We start from the raw sequence: 25,141 nt of genomic DNA on the forward strand, positions 1-25,141 counted from the left end.
CCAAAGCACCAGTTTTATGTCCACTGTGGACCACAAAAATTGGTTGGTCTGTCTACTGGTCCATGCTCGGACTGGTAATTACTAACATATGCCAGCACAGGCTGAAGTTTTTGTGCCCATGTCAGAGGTTACCAGTATAGATAAAACACAGGTCAAAACAAACAAGAAGATATCTTTCAGAAAATTTGTTAGTCGTAAGCCAATTGGCTTAACTACAGAATAGTTAAAGTACTACCTGAGAGTGTTGTTACCTAGAGTCTAGTATGAGTATATGACATGACATCGACATGGATGTGGATTCAAGTGTCTGACTCAACTATTTATAAAACTTCAACACGTGATCAATAAGGATGTTGACTGCCCAATCAAAGTATCATGTGTCAAGAGTACAGAATGGGTAAATGAAGAGCCCAGGCATAAGTAGAGACGGCAACAAAGATACTTGCCAACCATCCTTGTGAAGGGGAATCAAGCCAGTCTTCTGTGGAAATAGAGAATTTAAACCAAGCCATACATACTCGGACAATTGATATCCTCCGTAAGTTAGCCTGTTCCATGCAAAATCCGCCCACTGTTCACCAACTTCCAGAAAATTAGAACAGAAGTGATAAGTTCACCAACCCTCAACAACCATAATCCAAAGTTCTCCAGCGACTAGCTTCCTTCGCAGCAGCCAAACCATCTGCTCCCAATCTCCTTTTCATGGTATCTCTAATGATCAAAATGATACTTGATCTTCTAGTCATCCCTAACCTCTATTTAAGAAAATCTTCCATCGAGACGATTAAATGCTCCATCAAGTAACACCAGGCATTATTCAGACTTGAACATCATCTCATAAGTCATACCATTGTACTAACAACAGATCACTAGATGATCTTTCTCTATTTCATCTTAGAACTGTCGTCTAAAATGTCATATATCAACAAACCATCTCTTTTCAAGGTATTAAAAAGGGCTATGAATAGGTTGAAAATTTTAAAACAAGAAAAAAGGGGAGGAAGGAGCAAGAAAGGCAATATAACTTCTTCTCTGTTTCTCATAGAACTGTCATCTACAATCTCTTACATCGCATAAACAAGTAACCCCAAATATTTGCAAGGTATTAAAGATGTGTTTAGATAACTAAGAAGCAATACTAACCAGGCTATGAAACAAGATTACTAAGAAGCAGTACAATAATCATGCTTGGCTCAAATTGTTTAAATAACTAATCAAACCTAATTACAGTTAAGCTAACCTCAGCTCATTTACAAACCTAGCCTTATCCATGGATAATTAATGGCATGCCATGTCATTGCAACCTACTTAATTAAGGTTCTGAAAAGAAAGAATAGTTGGAAAAGAGACATAGTCTACTTAACTTCTACCACGCAACAGTCACAGGAGATTTCATTTTCCATTGATGGTAAATTGGTAATGTCTATTTTTCTTGCCAAATAATTTAAATTTCTTTAACTGAAATAGTTTGGAGAAATACCAAGGAGAATGAGAGCACAACTGTAACATAACTGGAGATACTAAAATTATGCATGAGTTCTTTGATTCCAAGTACAATATACTTCAAAGAATAATTCTCATGAAAATGAAAATGAAAAAAAAAACATTTTTATAATGATCAACTAAGTAGACGCAATCCTTTGCTAAAATTTTTGAAGGAATTATTAGCAATTTCCAAATGGAATATAGACAGCCATCCAAGACTTTAAAATCACATTGAAGCTAGTTGTTACAAAACATGATTATGAACAATCAATATAAATTTAGAAATACAAACTGGTAACCAAAGAAAAGCTCTTTCCATACTAATATGCTTGTCATTGCATTTAAAAGTAGCAATTCATCCTTGTTAAAAAAATATTGCAGACACAAGGATTCAGTGGAACAATAGCACAAACTTGAAATTAGATGAAGAGATAATAAAATACCTCAACTTCCAAAACATTGGATGAAGAGTGTGAATAAAGAAAAGGCTGGCAAAGGCGCCTAAATCTCGATTCACCTTCACAATGAACAAAAATCTCTAGTGCAAAGGAAGGGGGTGAAGTGGCCCTGCATGAGAAATTTCAAAAGATTTCACATGGTAGAGCTTCATACTTGCTTAACTAAATTAAAATACGTGACCCTATGCAAGATTAACAAATTGGTGGCATGAAATTTAAATGAGATTGGTCAGTTTGCAAAGAGATAGACTGATTCACAAGACCCAATATCCAGAGAAAATTTTTGATTTTGTTCAAAGAGTGTATTTTCGTCAGGAAGTTGTTTGCCACTGATAGCTTTGGCTAAAAATCCAGTCCAACTTGATTGATCAAAATTGCAAACACACATTTTGGATCAATGGCTAGAATTATACTACAATAAATCTGAAGTGCAAACTGAAGAGGAAAAAACTGGGAGTTGTTAGCAATTTAGCAATTTCTAACTGCAGATAGAATCATGCTGAAATAAAAACAATTCATAAAACTTGAATTATTACAAGTATCTTTATTTTCCCACTTTCTTCTATCTAGAACAAATTCAATTTTAAAAATCTAAGTGAATCTACAAGAATAAGGCACACAGATGAAATCAATTGAACCATAATACTTGTCTTAATGTAATATTCACTGGTATGTATAGAAGAACTAGTTAATTTTACCCAATAAGAGATACATTTGGTGCAGAAGGGGATGCATTCTGCTCAACAAACTCACAAGCAGTAATGACAACAGGTTCTGCAAAAATGACCTGCATGGAAAGAACTTAAAATCAGCAACATGGAGCTTATCCTGCCAGCAAGTGTCATGTAAGAAAATGTTGTTAGTAAAATCAAGATCTTTTAAACTATTTTTAATTATGTTAAATAAGATTGTATTTGGTTATACTCTGCATTTCACGCAATCAACTATGGTTGATTCAACTTGCCTAGCCATAGAAATTTTTCATATTTGAACATGTCATGCCATCTTAACCTATGTTTTCTCTGGTATTACATCTAATGGAGCCACAGCAAGATTGAGAAAAAAAATGAAGGAACTTGAAGGTAGGAGTGAGTGGATCACTAGCCCATAGAGTTGCCTGCACCCTTACTTGTGGAAAAAGAAGTCAACGCGACAAATCTCCATCACTGAAGAAGAAGCTGTCGTAATGAAGCTGAATCCACAAATCCCTCAAGCAAGTAGTCATATCCAAGAGGAAGGAAGGTTGCTAAGGAATGTGGCCAATCTGGTGACTCGATCCATTTCACATGCCCGTTGGCAGACAACACAATCATAAAAACCAGCACAAAAGGAAACTTTAATCCATGCTCCTTTTAGAGTCATAGTATCAGTGAAAGTAACTTGTGTTAGATACAATGTTGTATTGTTTCGTAATTCATATTTTGTATAAAGTGAACATGATATTATTGGATTTATTCTTTGTAAGGTAAACAAGTCGTCCTACATATCAACACAAATCCGTACCATGCCAATATTCATTTTAAGTAGTTTTTGACTTTTTAAAACCATTTTTGGATGGATAGCTAGATCCTTGGAATGAATAATAATACAAAGCACAACCTAGAGAAATCAATTGCTATATCCCATCTCTGGTTCTTTCTCTTATTGTCCAGTGTTCTAAATGGTGACTAATGCGGCCGCCTAGGCGGGAGGTGGGCACCAACCGCACCGCCTCAAGCAAAGGCAATGCTTTAGATTGTAACTCACCTGCTTCCGCCATTGCTGGCCCGGAACCACCACTGATATTGTCGTTTCGCTATCGCGACGCATTTGGAGTCCGTATGTTTTGCGCAAGCTTAACGAAGGGCACGGAAGCGTCGTGCAAGCCTAAACATGTCGCCTGAGCCCAACAATGGGCCTGGACACGTCGCTGGCAACACACGGTCCGGTGACACGTCAGACTCGTTGCCCGGCCGAAACAGAGTACACTGTTTAATTAAACTTAGGTTAATAATTTTAATCAACTTTTAGCTATGGGATAATTTAAATAAACTTAATTAAAGCCTAATAAAAATATCCCATTAAAGGAGGAGGGCTACGTTAGGTATGGCAAATATTCAATAAATAAATCCATTAAACTATTGTGCTAATGCTAAGTAGTTCCCCGAAAGGAACGCGTTGCAGGGTCCGATTGTAATGTCTCGACAAGGACCGTACATCTCCATGAAAACTTGAATGTAGTGTTAAATAGGTAAGAGTTCTCACACCATAGGTTGAATAAGAACAAATATGATAGGAAAACTAATAATCTAAGATTTGGAACATGGAACATAGGAACCCTCACTGGTAAATCAACGGAGGTACTAGATACGATGATTAAGAGAAGAGTTAGTATTTTGTGTGTACAAGAGGCAAAATGGGTAGGCGAGAAGACAAAAATGATAGAGAACTCGGGTTTTAAGTTATGGTATACTGGAAAGAGTAAAGCAAGAAATGGAGTGGTATTGTTATAGATAGTTCATAAAAGGATGAAGTTGTAGAAATAGTTAGAAAAGGGGATCGAATTATAGCCCTTAAGATAATAATGGCAAAACAAACTATGAACATAATTAGCATATATGCACTGCAAGTAGGATTCTGTGAAGCTATCAAATCAAAATTTTAGGACGACTTATATGAAGTATTACAAAACATTCCATCAAATGAAATGATTTTAATAGGAGGGGATCTAAATGGGCATGTCAAAATGAAAAATGAGGAATATGAGAGGGTGCATGAGAGTTATAGGTTTAAAACGAGAAATGATGAGAAAACTATATTAGATTTTGCGATAGAATATAACCTTATATATTAGCTAATGCATTTTTGAAGAAAAGGGAAGAACACTTAATTACATTCAAAAGTGAGAATAATAAATCACAAATTGACTTTCTTATAGTTAAGAAGAATGATAAAAAAATTTGTAAAGATCAAAGTCATTCCTAGGGAAAGCTTAACTACCAAACATAGGTTAGTAGTATTGGATATACGTCTCAAACATAGTATTAATAGAGAGAAAATATATACAACTCCTGAAATTAAGTGGTGGAAGTTAAAGGATGGGAAGCAAAATATATTTAAGGAGAAGATAGAAGTACAAGCATTAAGTTAAATATACAATGACTCTAATACAGCATGGGATAAGATGGTATCAAAGTTGAAAATAGTAGCTAAAAGTGTACTCGGTAAGTCAAAGGGACATGCGCCACTAAGGAATCTTGGTGGTGGAATGAGTAAGTTCAAGAGAAAATGAAGGAAAAATGAATAGCTTTTAAGAAATTATATATTTGTAAGAACGAGGAAAACTTTAAAAAATATACAATAGCCCAGAAATAAACTAAGAAAGTAGTGAGTGAAGCAAAGAATGAAACTTTTGAACGATTATATTAAAATTGGATACAAAATAAGGGTAAAGAAACATTTATAGAATAGCTAAAGTGAGAGAAAGGAAAATAAGAGATCTTATCCAAATAAAATGTATTAAAGATGAATGTAATAGGGTATTAGTAAACAATGGAGAAATAAAAGAGCGATGGAAGAGGTATTTTAAGTAGGTCAAATAAGCATAGAAATTCCAATTTTAATCGTAGAATTCAAAGTTCAGAAGTAGAACAAACTTTAAATGGGATGCACAATGGAAAAGTCGTTGGACTAGATGATATTCCGATAGAGGTATGGTAGTGCCTAAGAAAACAAGATATTGAATGACTTACAAAATTATTTAACATGATATTGAAAACAAAAAAAAATACCTGATTAATGGAGGATAAATACTCTAGTTCCCTTATAAAAGAACAAGAGAGACATGCAAAATTGTGCAAACTATAGGGGTATTAAACTAATGAGTCATACCATGAAGATTTGGGAAAAAGCAATAGAAAAAAGATTAAGGAGACCAAAAAATCAATTTGAGTTCATGTCTGGAAGGTCGACAATAGAAGCTATACACCACCTAGGCAATACCGTCTAGGCACTGCCTAGGTGATAGGCGAGACCTACCATCGTCTACCGCCATTTACAACACTGATTGTCCTTTTGTTTTTCAATCTTGCCACAGAAGTCAATGAGATAAAAACAGTCAACAAGAAGGAAATGGGCAGCAAAAGAAAAACAAATACGCCCAAGTAGACAATTTGGCAATGTGACTGATGGCCAAGTATCACATGTCAAACAAACGATTAAATGGATGCAATGCATGCAGGGTTTAATGGCTTATTAACAGTAGAAATTAGAGGAAAGAATATAAGAAGGAAATCCAGAAGGGTATGACTTGCAGAAATAGTATCAAATTACACCACAATTCAGAATTATTTTAGAAAAGTAGATCATCATATAAAATGAGCCAGTCTAAAAATTCATTCATTTTTAAATGTATGCATAAACTTAAGTATAACAATGATCAATAAACTTTCAAAAAATATGAAATAATTTTCAACAAAAAACTGTTATAGACTAAACTTAAGTCCAACTTCTCCTTAATAAATAATTCATTGATATAAAATCTGGAACAATCCAACCAAGATTATTATCATGTAAATCATGAAATTCCGGCAGTACAAAAAGAATGCAAATATTAAAGGTTAAAAAAAACATAGGCAGGTAAAAGGAACAGTAGATGATGGTTTAGAAATCAGAAAGGCATAACAAGATGAAAAAAACAAGTGAGATGGTATAACAGATCTAAAACAAGTCACTAACCTCATCAACATATTCATCGAGTTGAGAATGAACGAATGATTGAGCAAACAAGATGCATGGTTCAGAACGACCCATATCTTGTGCCTGGAAAAAGAAAATCATCAACTATTCTGTCAGCTATTGACCCCTGCAATCCATCATAGCAAATTGCAGATCCTAAAAAATGCCACTTAGTTTGAGCAGATCAAGACCTTTTTCATGTGATCGATGTTATTGCCAAAGGTTCCAAGAAAGGAAGCTGATGAAACCCATTCACCGCATCTATATGAACCAGAAACCCAAATTGTCAAGTATGGTTACAGTATTTTCAAAGCATAATTACGGACTTATCTAAGTTCCATTGTCAATCTAATGTCCTTCCACAAATTTAAAAATTCTTTCATTATATGTTAATCTTTCACGATTAAGTAGTATTTGTTTTTTCTGCACCTAATGCTAGAAAACCAAACTTTGTTCACAACGCATGTATGCATAATTGCAAATCAAACTTGTTTATGCCAGCAACATAAGATACAGACAAATCAGTTAATGATACCAGTACCAAACAAAATGTTATTCATTTAAAACCATGTTTTTATAATGCACAAGAATTTACAACTTGTGAATGTATGCCAACTGACAAACTCTTGGAACACCAAAGCGAACATACAAATTGAGAGAACGAGATTTTAAATGTTAGGTATTTCCTTTATTTGGTTATTGAAATGCAGAAAACTAACAAACAGAGGATGTACGTTACCCTAGTAATATACAAGCGCCAATTATCAAAACAAGAAAAAACTTATCTTAGTTGCAAATGAGAAGCCCATGACCCTCATACTTTGTATCGAACTTGCATGAGTATGGATTCACTCAATTTTCCACATAATATGAATTCATCAAGCTTGTAAGATGAGAAGCAATATTGTTAATGAACCCAACGATCAAAACCAACGTCTAACCCTATATAAGTCTATGCGGAGAAAAATAGACGAGAATAAATTCGCGACCCTCGTACTTAGTAGCGAACTTGTCTGAGTATGGCATTCACTCAAATTTTCCATAAAACACGAAGTCACCCAAGATTTCGTGACGATAAGCGAAATGGTTGATGAACCCAACAAGAAAAATTAAAACCTAACCTTACTGGTAATCGTAAAGAAAACTAGATAAGTCTGAATCCAACGTTGACAGTGTGAGAAGGGAGTTGTGAAGGGACGTAATTAAAGATTATAAATGTTGGGGGAAGGGAAAAAAAGCAGGGTGGAGAGACAGGAGAAGCGGAGGAGGGAGAGAAGACGGGAGAATGGGAGACCCATACCTTATTAGTGCTTGGAGGTAGAAATCACTCGAAGACAAGGGCTTCCGAAGGCTACTGGCAGCGTCGGAGGCGGTGGACGTCGACTAGGGCAAGCGGAGGCACAAGGTCGGGAAATCGAAGGACGAAGGGGAGAGGGCGTGGTGCGGTGGTTCAGAAAGAATAAAATTGATTATTTCTTGGTAATTGCCTTTAAAGGCTTTTTCTTTAGAAATTTTAAGAAACGCCCTTTATTTTGATTAGCAAAAAATACTGATCCGGTGACGAGGAGGGGCCCGCTCAGTAGAGGGATCAATGGCATGGTGAAAGTCAAAGTCAAGATGGTCAACACCCCGATAATCATCTTCCGATCGGGCAACCCCCTTTCCCGACCGGGAGGAAGAATCGTCGAACCTACATGAAGCAGATGTTAGCATAGCTCGATCATGTACCGAGCTTCCGACGCTCAAACAGACAAGGTATGTGTCGAGCGGCAAGCCCACTCGGACTCATATCGGCAAAACAATGACGACTGAGCATACTACATTCACACACAGCTTCTCCGTTCTACATAGCAGAGGAGTTCAGATAGTGAGATGTTGGTCGAGCGGTCATTCTGCTCTGCCCGAGGACAAGATCGTCCGGGCGATCGATAGCTGGCCGAGTGGCCATTCCGCTAGGCCCGAGGACAAGATCGTCCGGACGACCAATAGCTGGTCGAGCGGCTCTTCCGCTCAACCTGTAACAGACAAAAGGAGGATCAGAGGATATCCTTCTGGGACCTATGCTGCCGACAGACGGCATGCTTGGCGATATGGTCAAGCTGAAGATCTTATGACGGAAGCTTCCATTGTCTTGTCAGAGATATGCTCGGGTCGTTAGGGTATGGTATTAGGGACACTTTTCTCGCACGTCTCTTGAAGATATGCTTTGAGAAGCGTGCACGTCTCGAGAACCGTGTACGCGCTCCCCGAAAGTCCTATATAAAGACCCTCCAAGATTCGACGGGAGGTATGCATAATCTCTACTGTAGCTACAGTTACTCTACCATTTTGCTTCCTCATTTTTTCTATATCGTCGGTGTTTGACTTGAGCGTCGGAGGGTCATCGCCGAAGAATCCCTTCCCGGCTCGGCACTGACGTTGCTGTGGTTGTAGGTTTCACTGACGAGAAGTCCACTAACGGTCAACAAGAGTATCACATCTACAGCATTCATCGCCTTGACTCTAGGATATGATCAAATACCTTTAACCTCTTATCAAGTAGTATTTTGCTATCCTATATTTAAAAAATATCACTTAACCCCCTTACCAAAGTCAAATATGAAAAAATTTGTAAAAGATAATTATGTACCTATCTTTTTTATATTTTTTTGATAATTTTAAAAGGAAAAAAATATATTGCATTGGCGTGGAATATAATTACATATATTTTTTAGAGTTGGTTTTTTAATTATTAATTAATTGAATCGATGGTGTACACAGGGAGAAAATATACATAAATGGAAAAAAAAATATAGAAGCATCTAGTGATGGTGGCCTTCATCACTCGCTTGGATTTTTTGGTTGATGTCAATGTTGTTGGTGCGGTTAGCACTAACGGTTAAACTCAGATTTTGATAAATGACAAAGTAGGTTAAGTTAGGTTTGTTGTAATCTAACACTTTGACTAAGTGTGCAGGAGAAGTCCATATAGGTCGACGGGCTGACCGGATATCTGGTACGAGTCCCAGCTAGGTCGACGGGCCGACCGGATAGCTGGCACGAAACCTAGCTAGGTCGATGGGTCGACCGGATAGTGTTGGAACCCCGTGGTTGTTTAGATGTGATCAATCAAGTTAGATTAGGTCCTATTTGTTATTTGTTACAAATTTTTTCATATTTGACTTTGGTAAGGGGGTTAAGTGATATTTTTTAAATATAGGATAGCAAAATACTACTTGATAAGAGGTTAAAGGTATTTGATCATATCCTAGAGTCGGCGATGAATGTTGTAGATGTGATACTCTTGTTGACCGCTAGTGGCTCTCGTCAGTGAAACCTATAACCACAGCAACGTCAGTGCCGAGCCGGGAAGGGATTCTTCGGCGATGACCCTCCGACGCTCAAGTCAAACACCGACGATATAGAAAAAATGAGGAAGCAAAATGGTAGAGTAACTGTAGCTACAGTAGAGATTATGCATACCTCCCGTCGAATCTTGGAGGGTCTTTATATAGGACTTTCGGGGAGCGCGTACACGGTTCTCGAGACGTGCACGCTTCTCAAAGCATATCCTGAAGAGACGTGTCAGAAAAGTGTCCCTAATACCATACCCTAACGACCCGAGCATATCTCTGACAAGACAATGGAAGCTTCCGTCATAAGATCTTCAGCTTGACCATATCGCCAAGCATGCCGTCTGTCGGCGGCATAGGTCCCAGAAGGATATCCTCTGATCCTCCTTTTGTCTGTTACAGGTTGAGCGGAAGAGCCGCTCGACCAGCTATTCGTCGCCCCGGACGATTCGTCTCGGGTTTTAGCGGAATGGCTACCTTGGCCAATGACGATCGCCTTTATCATCTTGTCTCTCGCAGAAAGGCAGAATGCATCAGCCACCAACATCTCACGACATTCGAACCTCCGCCATGAGAACGGAGAAGTCAGCAGCAGAATGTAGGTCAATGCCATTGTTTTGCCGAGCATGAGTCCGAGTGGCTTGCCGCTTCGATACATACCTTGTTCTGCTTGAGTTTAAGCCTTATACGATCGAGCGCATGCATATCCGCCTATGTAGGTTCGACGATTCTTCCTCCCGGTCGGGAAAGGGGGTTGCCCGATCGGAAGATGATTATCGGGGTGTTGACCATCTTGACTTTGACTTTCACCGTGCCATTGATCCCTCTACTGAGCGGGCCCCTCCTCGTCACCGGATCAGTATTTTTTGCTAATCAAAATAAAGGGCGTTTCTTAAAATTTCTAAAGAAAAAACCTTTAAAGGCAATTACCAAGAAATAATCAATTTTATTCTTTCTGAACCACCGCGCCACGCCCTCTCCCCTTCGCCCTTCGATTTCCCGACCTTGTGCCTCCGCTTGCCCTAGACGCCGTCCACCGCCTGACACAGATATTTCTTGAAGCCCTCATTGCCGAGTGATTTCTACCTAAGCACTAATACAAAGGGTCTCCCATCTCCTGCCTTCTCTCCCTCCTCCGCTTCTCCTGTCTCTCCACCCTGCTTTTTTTCCCTTCCCCCAACATTTATAATCTTTAATTACGTCCCTTCACAACTCCCTTCTCACACTGTCAACGTTGGATTCAGACTTATCTAGTTTTCTTTACGATTACCAGTAAGGTTAGGTTTTAATTTTTCTTGTTGGGTTCATCAACCATTTCGCTTATCGTCACGAAATCTTGGGTGACTTCGTGTTTTATGTAAAATTTGAGTGAATGTCATACTCAGACAAGTTCGCTACTAAGTACGAGGGTCGCGAATTTATTCTCGTCTATTTTTCTCCGCATAGACTTATATAGGGTTAGACGTTGGTTTTGATCGTTGGGTTCATTAACAATATTGCTTCTCATCTTACAAGCTTGATGAATTCATATTATGTGGAAAATTGAGTGAATCCATACTCATGCAAGTTCGATACAAAGTATGAGGGTCATGGGCTTCTCATTTGCAACTAAGATAAGTTTTTTCTTGTTTTGATAATTGGCGCTTGTATATTACTAGGGTAACGTACATCCTCTGTTTGTTAGTTTTCTGCATTTCAATAACCAAATAAAGGAAATACCTAACATTTAAAATCTCGTTCTCTCAATTTGTATGTTCGCTTTGGTGTTCCAAGAGTTTGTCAGTTGGCATACATTCACAAGTTGTAAATTCTTGTGCATTATAAAAACATGGTTTTAAATGAATAACATTTTGAAAAACTAACTACATCTGCGATGGGGTCCCTGCTGCTCGTACTCCAGCTACCACTCACACAAGTGGTCGAGTGCGGCACGACAGGACAAGCGACATCAACTCCAGCTACCACTCTCTCGAGTGGGCGAGGATGCGGCATGCATGAAATGACATGATGCAAACAATGCAATAGTCATCATATATATATAAGCAGAAACATGTATGTTATATGAAGCCAGCATGCTCAATATCGTACATAAATAAGCAACAGTTCAAACATACAAACATAGTATCTAGTATCTGCTACGGATCATGGACAACAAGAAGAGACTGTTTGGATATAGAAACGAATTTCTCAAAGATTTCGTGGAAGTATCAAGCACAGAAAAGTAAGAGTGGAGTCAAGGTAAACAATCCTTATCCAAAATAATTCATGCACTAAGGTCAAAGTACTAAAAGAAAACAAAGCAAGAAGTACCCGCCTTTATATGTAGATCGTGTCAACCGTCTTCAATCAACATCCTGCAAATCGCGTAATGTACAATTTAGCTAATTTCATAAACGACACTAGCTAAACCGAAACCCAACTTAAACCACCATAAATTCCAACTTTCTAAAACCTATTTTCGAAATCCCAGCAACACAAAAGAGACTTTCTATCTTAAGAATCAACTCAGCATTTCTAGAACAGGCCCAAAATTTCCAGCAATGCAAGGAAAACAAATCCATAACCCAATCAAATTCAAATCAGCATACCCAAATCTATTACGAAATTTCAGCAACACGAGGAAAATGTCACAACTTATCCAATCAAAAGTTATCTAGAAATTTCGGAATCCATAACAAAGAGCACACATCTCCATTTTCTATTTCTACTTCTGACAACAATCAGCCCACAACAAGATTAAAGAGAACACAAAAGAAAGCTTCATGGAGCAACCAATAAGAAAACCCATAAAACCTCACCCAAAATCCATTGCAAATCATTGGAGCAGAACAATATCAAATTAAATTCACCTTCTAAATCAGTCTAACATTTCAGAAGTAGTAAAAAGTAGCAACAACATCTTCGATCAAGCTCAAAAACACTAGCAATCTGTCCCAACTCTCGAAAGAAACCGAAAGGAACAAACCATCATCAAAACTAGCCGAAACTATCAAGACTTGGTCCTGTATTCACACTAACTAGAAGAAACCAATCACGAATAAATCCAATCGCAAAGACCCAATATCCCTTGTGAGAACTCGAGAGAAATCACAGAGTGAAACCAGAACAACATAGAAAACTCGAATCACATATCCTTCGACCAAGTAATCACATACGCAAGTATATCAATGCCTCCTAAACATCCATCCCTTACCCTATGGATCTCACACTAACATAAAGAAATGAACTTGCCGGATCCATTAGGGCATAGCGTGAAGGGAGAAGGCCGGCGGCTACTGTGGTGGTGCTCGAGCGAGGGAAGGAAGACGCCAGTTGCTGTGATCGCTGGCTGTCTGGATCGCGTGAGGGAGAGCTCGGCGGGGGAAGGAATCGGCACGAGAGGCGGCCGCGGCTGTTGATCGCGCGCGGCGGCGATGGGTGGCACAACAAGGTCACGGGAGGGAGAGGGATGGCGGCAGCGTCGGGCTTAGGGCACGGGAACGCGAACTCGCCGGAGGTTGTGATCGACGGGTTGACTTGGGTAAGAAAAGCATATTTGATGAAAACAAAGAAGAAGAAGCAAACTTGTCACATAGCAGATCTCCCACGTCATTAAATTTGATCCTTCTTAACCAATATATAGGTTTCTTTAGTAGGTACATACTTGCAAAATTCATTACCACTGTTGTGATCTAATGGTTGTCGTCTATTTCAGGTTGATCTTATAACAACACTCACAAAACTGAGCACTCTAGGCCAGCAAATAGATTATGAAGCATACACATATCCTCCGAAGAAGATCGAGTTGAGCAAATTAAAATTGTGAAGAAACTCTTAGGTGCTTGCCTCTGTGATTAGTGGGTATTTACATAAAGCTTGGAGTACGTATAGGCAGCGCAATTCTTGGCAATGGAAGTTTTGTTGTTCTTCTCAAGTTGTAAAACTTAGTTATTATATAAATATAGTCCCTTGTTCTAGGGAAAACATTAGTGATGGCAATTTCTCTACAAACCAACAATGATATTAAGCTTGTTCTGTTTCAGACTTGTTTAGATGTGTTTTTTTAACTCGAGTACGAGTTTTTACCTTTTGGTCTCATGAGATCTTCACAATCGTGCATGGTTTGGTAAGTCTCATTTGGTACCTCAAACCGGACGAATATTGTAGAAATCAACTTTTAATGTGCATAAATTATACTCAAAATCTACTTGGTAAATGATTTCGAGGAAAAATTATCTACCGAAATTATAAAAAGAAACAAAAATGTGCATAATTTGTATCATTAAACATTTCGAAACCCATTATGATATGAAAAGTAATATGTTGCAACATAACATTTCAGTTTAGTTCGATACATTAATACAAAAAAATGACGCTGAATGAACTGTTATTAGCTTAGATTTAAGCATTTAAGATTAACAAGTACTTCTAACTTGTAATAGATCATGCAACAATGTAAAAAAAATACAAACAAAAGATTGTGAGATAAACCAGAATCGTTGAGAATTCACATGTGGGATTTTGTCTCGTTTGTAAACATGCGCCCACCATTGTCTTTTAACCTATGCTCCCTAAAAATTCCATGGGAGAAATTCGAGTAATACAAGTCACCCAGATGGGAAAATTCCCAACAGGATTGAACACAAATATTACAACTGCACGAATAATGTACAAAAATGTTTGAACACGTAAAAAAAAATAGATATTTATTGTTTTTGCAGGGTGACATGGAGGAAGCCTTCTGTCTGCTTCTGCCGAAAATCGCACAAAATGCATTGCTAGGATTCTAACTTCATTTGGCTTATAGAAGAAACACGCATTCTCGGTTCCTTTTCTAAGGTCTACTGTTGGCCTAGTCGTTCCTGCATGAGCAAAGTTGGAACAGTGATCAGACAGAATCAGGATCGGTGTTGTTAAAACTGGGGTAGGTGAACAAGTGGCACTTTCAGTTCCAGTTTTTCCAGTTAGCTGGGCATAATCTGGTTCAACCAGGATATGGTTTTGCTTCAGGTTCAAGATTAAAAAGTGGAACCAGCCAGTCTGATCAAATTTTGAAAACAGGAAATAGAACAGAATAGGACAACCATTAGCAGTTCTAGGTTTGAAGACCGTTCAAATTGTAGAAATGGGAATATATTGAACAATTAATGAAAGGTGGAGCATTCATAAGTATGTAACCATGACAGCTGCATCTTAACTAAGAAAATGAAGCTTTTAACTGTTTTGTAATAAAATACTTGAGCAAAGAAGACAAGATCATCTCATAGTTTACTAGTAAAAGAAAATGAATTGAGATAAAGTTGGACATGGATGAAACCTGAAGCATTTGCATTAACTTTGGATGCTGCTCCAAAAGCTGGCAAAGCTTGTCCCGGTCACTCAGCAAGGACTAGCAAACCAAAAAAAAACTCAGACGCAGGAGCAAAAAATACAAGACCATGGAAAATACAACTTAGTATCAGACAGACACCTGGATGGCTTCGGGAGAAGAAAAATATTGCTGCAAAGTCATCCCTGAATCTTTTTGTTGAAATTGGGAATTTTCAGCTTGGAGATTTTGAGCCGGTTGTTGAACTTGCTCAAGCATTGACTGCGTGGGTTGCAAGAGAGATTCCTGTTGTTGTGTTTGATAATAAAGTTGTACTCGTGGAACCTGAATTTGCTGGGGAACCTGCAATTGATTAACCTGAACTTGGACAGGATTTTGCTGAAGCTGTATGGCTTGATCAGATTGGGTTTGCAAATGTTGATTGGGCAGTGCAAGTTGCTGAGCAGGGCGTGGCAATTGTGGTTGAGGTGGTGGTGGCCGGGGTAGTACAGACTGCAAAGCAAACTGAGAGCCAGTAAAATGTTGTGAAAGGCTAGATGTGTTTTGGATATTCTGCATCGACGATGAACTGAAAAATGTCCCAGATACAGAAGCAGGCCGGTTTATAAATAAAGGAGGTGAAAACATAGGTAACGAATAAGATGTGAAGCTATTTCCAGATACAGACAAAGCTCCATAATTTGTGCTATTCAGGTTATTGGAAGCTATATGAGTCTGGGCTCCGGAATTGGTTATTGGATTGCTAACTTGAGCCTGGGAACCAGAAAATATTTTAGATGAATGATTAACTGAAGCAGAGAATGGTGGTGGCACAGGAGGGAGAGGCGGCACTGATTGTACTGAGGTAGTAGAAGTAAAGCTGTCAGAACGAAATCTACTGCTAGACGTCATATTCCAATGTAACTTGGAATCAACACCAGGCTGAGCATTTGCAAATGAACTACTGCTAGTTGATGGTGCATTATCTGATTGAGGCTGCAAAACAAAAATAGAGAGCTCATTTTCCCAAATAATCAAAAAGGTAACCTCTGAGTTATAAAAAGTTCATCATTATTACAGATGTGGTCATATTATAAAATTTGCTGATACCTACATCAAAAAATCGTGGAGGGTATCCTGAAGGGATTGGAGGTTGCATATCCCTTCCACTGTTTGAGAAAGGCAATGTGTGGCTTCCAGCAGGCTCTAAAATGTGAGTTGATGCAGCAACAGGAGGGGGCATTGGGGGCAAAGGAGGCTGGTTCATTAGAAGTCTTGATTTGTCATGTGATACAGAAGATATGGAACCGTCAGTACCTCTCTGTGGGCTGTTACTATGATGAAGTGTTGAGGATGACAAAGGTGCAGCAGGGGATAGATTCTGTGTGTGGTGTGAAAATCCCATAGTCTTTGACAGATGGTGAATAGAAATTCTTGACCCATCATTAGGAGACACATATTTTGATTCCTCAGATTGCTCACAAGAAGAATTTTCACCAGCCATGCCAGTAAAGTTCTCTGAAGAAGCATGCACTTCTTGAGACGCTGGAACTTCAGACATTGAAGCTAATTTCCCTAAAGGATTACCAGCACGTAAGCTTCCATCTCTACTTGATGAAGGTGGTTCTACAGAAAGCCGAGTTGTCTCGTCTGCATCACCTTCAATATCTGCAGCAACCAAACTTGGCGAACTTTCTCCAATGACAACAGGGGGACACAAACTTTCGTCTGGTTGAGGGAATGGTAATTGTTCGTCAGATTCTGATTCCTCATCAAACACAATATTGATCCCTTGAAGATCATCGTCTAGATCTGTCTTCATTGGCTGTGGTTTATCTGGCTTACCAGAATAGCTGGAATTGGCATGCATCAAGTGCTTGAACTGTGAGCTATCACCGACTGCTGTGTTCATAGTGTTTTGGCGCTCCTTTTGTCTTGCCATAAATTCATCCACATGTATCGACGGAGGTCTTCCACTAATGGAAATCCCACGAACAGAACTTCCTGCATTTGGTCCATTACTTGCACCGTCAATGTTTCTCTCCCTAGCAACATAATCATCAACATGCATGGAAGGCGGTCTACTGGTGTTAGGCTTCCTATGGCGAAATGTGTCTCGCCGCGTAGGTGCTGAAGAAGCACTAGCAATACTCATTCCTCGAGACAATGCACTAGATCCAACCGCTTCAGGCCCAAGGCTCTCACGTGCACGTTTGTTTGGTCCATCTGCCAAAGCCAATTTTCTTCTAGAAGAGAGGGCCGGTGTCAATTGTCTATCAAGAGAAGAATCAACACAGTCCCACATGAATTTCTCTGCAAATTCTCCGGTAGAAAATTCATTACTAATTTCTTTAACATCTTGGTTCAACATCCAAATGTTTGACAATGGTAATTCATCAGACCTTGACATTTCTGTCAAATATGGCATCATAAGTGATGGAATAAGTAAAGATTGAACAATAACACAAGGGTTATAAGAATCTTCACCTGAAACAGAGCCAAAAGAACTGGAAGGGCCTTGCAATAACGATAACATCGACTTTAAGGAATCCTTGACCTGCAAGTTAAAGTGTGCAAATAATAGACAAAAAGCCATTATACCCTACTATTGGGGTTGCCTACATAAATATAATCCCTCATTGTAACTTATGCTATATGTACTAAATTTTAATCGTATAACCTAATATTTCAGGGAAAAAAAATAGAAATTATACTAATCATACCTGACAGAGTGTTGCCTTTCCTACCAATAGAGCTATATCCTCATCATCAATAATTTTCTGCTCCAAATTTTCAATTGTATCACACACATTTTTCAACTTCTCATCTTCAGTATGATTGACATCAGATGAAAGCCCAAAAAGGCATTTTAAAATCGAGATTCCGTCCAACCTAAGGCAATATAACCAAAATGACACACCATAACATCATACATACCTTACATGGAAATTTGGATGCCATAAGGAAGAATAAACAATATGGAAATACAAATGAAGACACTTAAAGGCTAAAGGGAACCAATAATGGATAAGTTGAGTGTTATACATCTCAGACAATTATATTATAGATGTATAACTTTGTAAAGTGAGTTTATGCATATATTACATTACTACTCGCACTTCTCTTGATTTTCATGTTTTTCCCCCCAAATGCACGAAAAGATGGCCTTTAAGTGTCATACTCTGTCATGAACTAAATAGTCTTAGTCCCTCTACATCAAACCAATTGATAATTTATAAGTTGTTGGATATTTTTTTGTAGTTAATTAAGGTGCTTATGATTTTAACTTTATTCTATTATTGTGACTAATGCTTATGCTAGAAATTCACAAAGATTTCCAAGGGCCATGATTGAAGGAACATCTGATGGAACTCTTTTGTATATAATGTTTAATGATTTTTGTACTCTTCTATTGTGTTTAATATTTGAATTTCTTAATTATCTAGAATTTGATAAGGTATCACCAGTCATGTTTAAAATTGTTATAGATTTTTGTATGGATTGAGCAATAATATAACAATGAAACTATGAAATTTTAGTCTGTAATCTTGGATTTGATCAAGAATTTTCTATTAAACCCTTCAAATTCTGGTATCCGCTATTTTTTCACAGAAATTTACTGTGATAAGCTTTTGTTAATGTTTTCCACTGTTGTTCTTAATGCTGTTTGAATATTTTAAAATTTCTGCTATGGTGTTTTAGTTAGAAAAACTCCGCCTCCGCCTATGACCAACCAGTCATGGCCGGTCCCAAGTCCGAATAAAGGAATGGTTGCGCTAGGTTGTCAGGTAGCATTAAAACTATGGTTGTTTAATGAATGTATCAATTAAACTGTTTGCTAATACTATGCTATTCTCCGGAAGAAACGCATTGCAGGATCCGACTTTAACGTCTCGACAAGGACCGCTATATCTCCCAAACTAGAGGGTAGCGCTAAATATACAAGAGTTTGCATTGCAGGGTCCGACTGTAATGTATCAGCAAGGACCACTACATCTCCCTGAGAACTTGGGTGTAATGTTAAATAGGCAAGAGTTCTCACACCATAGGTTGAATAAGAACAAATATGATAGAAAAACTAATAATATAAGATTTGGAACATAGGAAACCTGACTGGTAAATCAATGGAGGTAGTAGATACGATGATTAAGAAAAGAATTAGTATTTTATGTGTACAAGAGACAAAATGAGTAGGGGAGAAGACAAAGATGATAGAGAACTCGAGTTTTAAGTTATGGTACACTGGAAAGAGAAAAGCAAGAAATGAAGTGGGTATTGTTATAGATAGTTCGCAAAAGGATGAAGTTGTAGAAATAATTAGAAAAGGGGATCGAATTATAGCCCTTAAGATAATAATGGCGAAATAAACTATGAACATAATTAGCATATATGCACTGCAAGCAAGTAGGATTCTGTGAAGCTATCAAATCAAAATTTTGGGACGACTTATATGAAGTATTACAAAACATTCCATCAAATGAAATAATTTTAATAGGAGGGGATCTAAATGGGCATGTCAGAATGAAAAATGAGGAATATGAGAGGGTACATGGGAGTTATAGGTTTGAAACGAGAAATGAAGAGAAAACTATATTAGATTTTGTGATATAATATAACCTTATATATTAGCTAATGCATTTTTGAAGAAAAGGGAAGAACACTTAATTACATTCAAAAATGAGAATAATAAATCACAAATTAACTTCCCAACATAGGTCAGTAATATTGAATATACGCCTCAAGCATAATATCAATAGAAAGAAAATATATACGACTCCTAGAATTAAGTGGTGGAAGTTAAAGGATGGGAAATAAAATATATTTAAGGAGAAGGCATGAGTACAAGTATTAGGTGAAATATATGGTGACTCTAATATGACATGGGATAAGATGGTATCAAAATTAAAAATAGTAGCTAAAAGTGTACTTGATGAGTCAAAGAGACATGCACCACTAAATAAAGAATCTTGTGGTAAAATGAGAAAGTATAAGATAAAGTGAAGGAAAAAACAAACAACTTATAAAAAATTATTTATTCGTAACAACGAGGAAAATTTTAAAAATATATACAATAGCTAAAAAACAAATACTAAGAAAGTAGTGAATGAGCAAAGAATAAAACTTTTGAACGATTATATCAAAAATTAAATACAAAAGAAGGGGAAAGAGGCATTTATATAATAGCTAAGTAAGAGAAAGGAAGACAAGTCTAAATAAAATATATTAAAGATGAATGTAATAGGATAATAGTAAGCGATGGAGAAATAAAAGGACGATGGAAGAGATATTTTATCAATTTTTTAATAAAGATTTAGCTGACCAATTTAACTTAGGTATTTTAAATAGGTAAAATAAGTATAGAAATTTAAATTTTTATCGTAGAATTCAAATTTCAGAAGTAGAACAAGCTATAAATGGGATGCACAATGGAAAAATCGTTTGATCAAATGATATTCCGATAGAGGTATGTGAGTTCTTGGGAAACAAGGTATTAAATGACTTACAAAATTATTTAATATGATATTGAATTAGAGGATAAGTACTCTAGTTCCTTTATATAAAAATAAGGGAGACATAAAATTATACAAATTATAGAAATATTAAACTAAAGAATAATACCATAAAACTTTGAGAAAAAAGAATAAAAAAATTAAGGAGACCAAGATGACTGAAAATCAATTTAGGATCATAAAAGGCAGGTCGACAATAAAACATATACATCTTCTTAGATAACTAATTGAAAAATATCGAGAGCAAAAACAAAATCTACATATGGTATTCATTGACTTAGAAAAACTTATGATAGAGACCCAAGAGAAATTATACGCAGAATGTTAGAAAAGAGAGATGTTAGCGTAACATATATTGAACTAATTAAGGATATGCACGAGAATATAACGACCAGAGTAAAAACTTCATGCAAAATAACTGAAGCATTTCCAATAAAGATAAAGTTACATCAAGGATCAGCCTTAGTCCCTATCTTTTTATCCTAATTATGGACGGACTCACTACACACATTCAAGACACGGTAACGTGATACATGTTGTTTGCAAATGATATTGTTTTGGTATATAAACAAATGAAAGAGTAAATGCTAAACTAAAATTTGGACGGAAAACACTAGAAGGGAAAGGTTTTAGACTTAGTAGAATAAAGACCGAATATATGAAATTTAAGTTTAGCAATATTAAATATAACGAGACAATTGTTAAGATAGGAGATAATGAGTTATCCAGAAATGAGAGTTTTAAATATTTAGTATCATTTTTGCAAAACGATGGAGGGATTGAGAAAGATGCCTTACATAGAATACAAGCAGGATAATTGAAATGGAGGAAAGCATCGAGTATTTTATGTAACCGTAAAGTACCTCTAAAACTTAAAGGAAAGTTCTATAAAATCATAGTTAGACATACTATGTTATATGGAGCTGAATGTTGGGTTATAACTAGAACACATGAGCAGAAGATGAGAATCGCAGAGATGAGGATGCTAAAGTGGATGTGTGGACATACGAGGATGAGTAGAATAAAAAATGAGAACATTAGAGAGAAAGTTACATCTGTTGAGGGAAAACGAGAGGCACGTTTAAGATGGTGCAGGCATATACTTAGACAATCAATAAATGCTCCTCCAGTTAAGCGATGTGAAACAATAACAAACACGCATATCAAACGAGGAAAAAGTACAAAAAAGACTTGGTTAGTAACAAAAAAAAATAAGATAAAATTTATTTAAGTATAAATGATGATATAGTAGGAGATAAAGTTCAATGGCATAAAACGATCCATATAGTCAACCCCATCTAGTGGGATAAGGTTTGGCTATTAATGGTTGTGTTTTAGTTACAAACAATCTAAACAAATGGCATAAGTGCAACCGTTAGAATTGAATCGACATCTGTTGGGGGAATGGTGGAAGGGATTGAGTTATTGATGTGAGATGGATCCAGAAAAAAAGGGTGCCAGAATTTAGGACAAAGTGGTTGAAAGATATGAAATAAATTGCTTGCAGCTTAGTTTACTTCTAGTGACTGTGAATTTGTGCTTGTTATGTGCAAATTCAAGTATTTAATACTTGTCCATGGGATCTTGGTGCTAGCATCGGTTAATAATGCAGTAAATTGTTATGCCAAGTGTCTTCATCACTTTGAGCCGGGACATTTGAATGTCTACTAAGAAACCTCAGAAGCTCAAAGCATAGTTACCATATTTTCTTTAACATGGACGATAGTTGATGGTAAATATGAGGCCTAACAAGTGCAAAATTAATTTGAAACAACTCAAAGCAACAGATAGGATGGCAACATACTAAAAAAATTTATTATCACAAACTGCATTCATTTCCTTGTCATCAAAACAGCAAGTTATTAAAGGACAACTGAAGATCATAGATGTTACAGCACCTCCTTTCAAATGACACTTCTACCTTCTATCTTCTTTTTATTTTTTTTAATTTTACTTTTTAAATTAATTTTATTTATTATTTATTTCATCAATACTTATATATTTTTAAATTTTATTTAATTTTTATTTAGTTTTATTTTTTTAACTAATTTTATTTATTATTTTTTCCATAGTTATATTTTTTTCAATTTTATTTAATTTTTATTTAATTTTATTTTTTTAATCAATTTTGTTTATTATTATTTTCATCCATATTTTATTTTTCAATTTTATTTAATTTTTATTTAATTTTATTTTTTTAATCAATTTTATTTATTATTTTTTTCATCAATCAATACTGGTATTTTTTTCAATTTTATTAATTTTTATTTAATTTTATTTATTATTTTTTATCAATTTTATTTATTTTTTTATTTTATTTAATTTTTAACATATGTCATAATCTCTCCCTTCTTTTAAATTACCTTCCTAATTCGACACTTAAACTATCTTCATCCAACTCTTGACACACATCAGCACCTTCTCTCCCTTTAAATCATCCCTTCCTTCAACTCTTGATACATTTAAATTACCTATCCTCGAACCATTGACACATGTCAAAACACCCTCCTCCCTTTAAATTATCCCTCTTCAACGCTTGACATATGTCAGAACCTCCCCTCCCTTTAAATTACTCACCCTCTAATCCTTGACACATGTCAGAACCTCTCATCCCATTAAATTACCCCCCTTCCAACCCTTGACACATATCAAAATCTCTCATCCCTTTAAATTACCCCCTTCCAACCCTTGACACATGCCAGAACTTCTCTCTCTTTAAATTACCCGCCCTTCAATCCTTGACATATGTCAAAACACCCCTCTCCCTTTAAATTATCCCTCCAACCCTTAACACATGTCAGAACCCCCTCCCTTAAATTACCCATCCTTGACCTTGACACATGGACCTCCCCTCCCTTAAATTACCACCCTTCGACTCTTGGCACATGTATCGAACCTCCCCTTTAAATCCTCCTCTCACACTTCATTTTTAGTCACTCTTCATTCACCTCCTCCACTGCTATCTCCTCTCAACCTCTCCTTCTCTTTTCTTGAAACATAGTTATCTTCTTAGCCATTACTTTTCGTAATTCATAGAAGAAAATTATGGATGACTATTTGAGTTTATTTTCAGATAGTTGGTCAATTAAAAATAATGTTCCTAGTGGAAAGAGTATCTCTAACAATAGTCGCGATTATACAATCGAATTTACCATAGATCGGGTTAGTTATTATCGTTGTTTTATGCGTATTCGTTATTTATTTTATAAGTAGAGAAATTATGTTAAAATTGGATAATGTCATACTTATACATCTTTGTTATAATTTTTTATATAGATATTTAAAAGTAGAGAAGATATGATAAATTGGGAAAAAGAAAGTTGGCCTGAAGAATGGTATTGTAGTGGTTATTAAAAATTCTGCTAATTTAAAAGTGGCAAACTGCCAAAATGTCATCTTATGTGTGAAAGAGGTGGAAAATACAAACCGCCATGATATCTAGTTGATGAGCAATCCTTAAAAAAAATACTAAGACTAAAAAATGTGAATGTCCATTTGAGCCAGGAGGTATACTAATACCTCCTGATGATGTGATGTGGAGTTTAAGGGTTGTCTATGGTTTTCATAATCATAAATTAGCAGAATATATTAATGGTCATAAATACCCGTGTAAGTTAAAACCAATAGAGAAAGAATTTATGCTCAACATGGCTAACAGCACACCTCATGAAATTCTTAGTATTTTGAAGGAAAGAGACTCATCAAACACTACGGGGATCAAAAACATTTACAATACCATTTTCACAAATAAATCCGCTAAACAAGGCGGCCTAAATTCTATTCAGTATGTCTTGGAGCAATTAATCAAGAAAGAATACCTCCATAATTACCGTACAAATCCAAACACCAACGAAATCACAAATATTCTTTGGGTTCATCCAAAAAGTCTAGAGTTGTCTGTCAAGTTTTCGTCTGTGTTGATCATTGATGCCACATACAAGACCAATGAGTATCAAATACCATCATTGAAGGTTGTGGGCATCGCATCCACAATGCAAACTTATCACTTATGTTCGCATATCTTACTAATGAGTTGATATATGTATGCACCTCGGGAGCAATTCAAATCAAAAGTATAGTCACTTTATAGCTTTATTATTTCAATTTTGTTCATTATAGTACTTTTCAATTCTTTTCAGTATTAAAACACAATGCATTTTTTTCTTACAGGACAGAGTCTGCACATGCGAGACTGAAGTTATATTTGGGAGATACTATGTCATCCTTACAAACATCTTTTGAAAAAATACATAAGATGTTGAGAATTCAGTTCGGGGATATTAAGAAGTCGTTCGAGAGATCTCTCAACATTTCACGCCATCAACATTTACATGATGACATTTTCAGTCAAAT

The 25,141-nt window shown here is 36.5% G+C and overlaps 2 protein-coding genes across 2 annotated transcripts in view; both read right to left on the reverse strand.

Moving 5' to 3' along the window:
- The window catches only part of LOC122045868 (protein virilizer homolog), a 39,236-nt gene extending 26,891 nt beyond the window's left edge, over positions 1-12,345 (reverse strand). The window contains exons 1-5 of the mRNA XM_042606272.1: positions 12,306-12,345; positions 6,851-6,920; positions 6,660-6,743; positions 2,642-2,730; positions 1,929-2,052 (exon numbers count right to left, since the gene is read on the reverse strand). Of these exons, the coding sequence (XP_042462206.1) occupies positions 1,929-2,052; positions 2,642-2,730; positions 6,660-6,743; positions 6,851-6,859 (306 nt within the window). The 5' untranslated portion in view covers positions 6,860-6,920; positions 12,306-12,345. The remainder of the gene's footprint in view (positions 1-1,928; positions 2,053-2,641; positions 2,731-6,659; positions 6,744-6,850; positions 6,921-12,305) is intronic.
- Positions 12,346-14,426: 2,081 nt separating this feature from the next.
- The window catches only part of LOC122045870 (protein virilizer homolog), a 39,264-nt gene continuing 28,549 nt past the window's right edge, over positions 14,427-25,141 (reverse strand). Inside the window, exons 26-31 of the mRNA XM_042606273.1 lie at positions 18,002-18,170; positions 17,766-17,835; positions 16,393-17,690; positions 15,441-16,274; positions 15,288-15,359; positions 14,427-14,832 (exon numbers count right to left, since the gene is read on the reverse strand). Of these exons, the coding sequence (XP_042462207.1) occupies positions 14,812-14,832; positions 15,288-15,359; positions 15,441-16,274; positions 16,393-17,690; positions 17,766-17,835; positions 18,002-18,170 (2,464 nt within the window). The 3' untranslated portion in view covers positions 14,427-14,811. The remainder of the gene's footprint in view (positions 14,833-15,287; positions 15,360-15,440; positions 16,275-16,392; positions 17,691-17,765; positions 17,836-18,001; positions 18,171-25,141) is intronic.

The sequence above is a fragment of the Zingiber officinale genome, chromosome 2B (assembly GCF_018446385.1).
Source record: "Zingiber officinale cultivar Zhangliang chromosome 2B, Zo_v1.1, whole genome shotgun sequence".
NCBI classification, from domain to species: domain Eukaryota; kingdom Viridiplantae; phylum Streptophyta; class Magnoliopsida; order Zingiberales; family Zingiberaceae; genus Zingiber; species Zingiber officinale.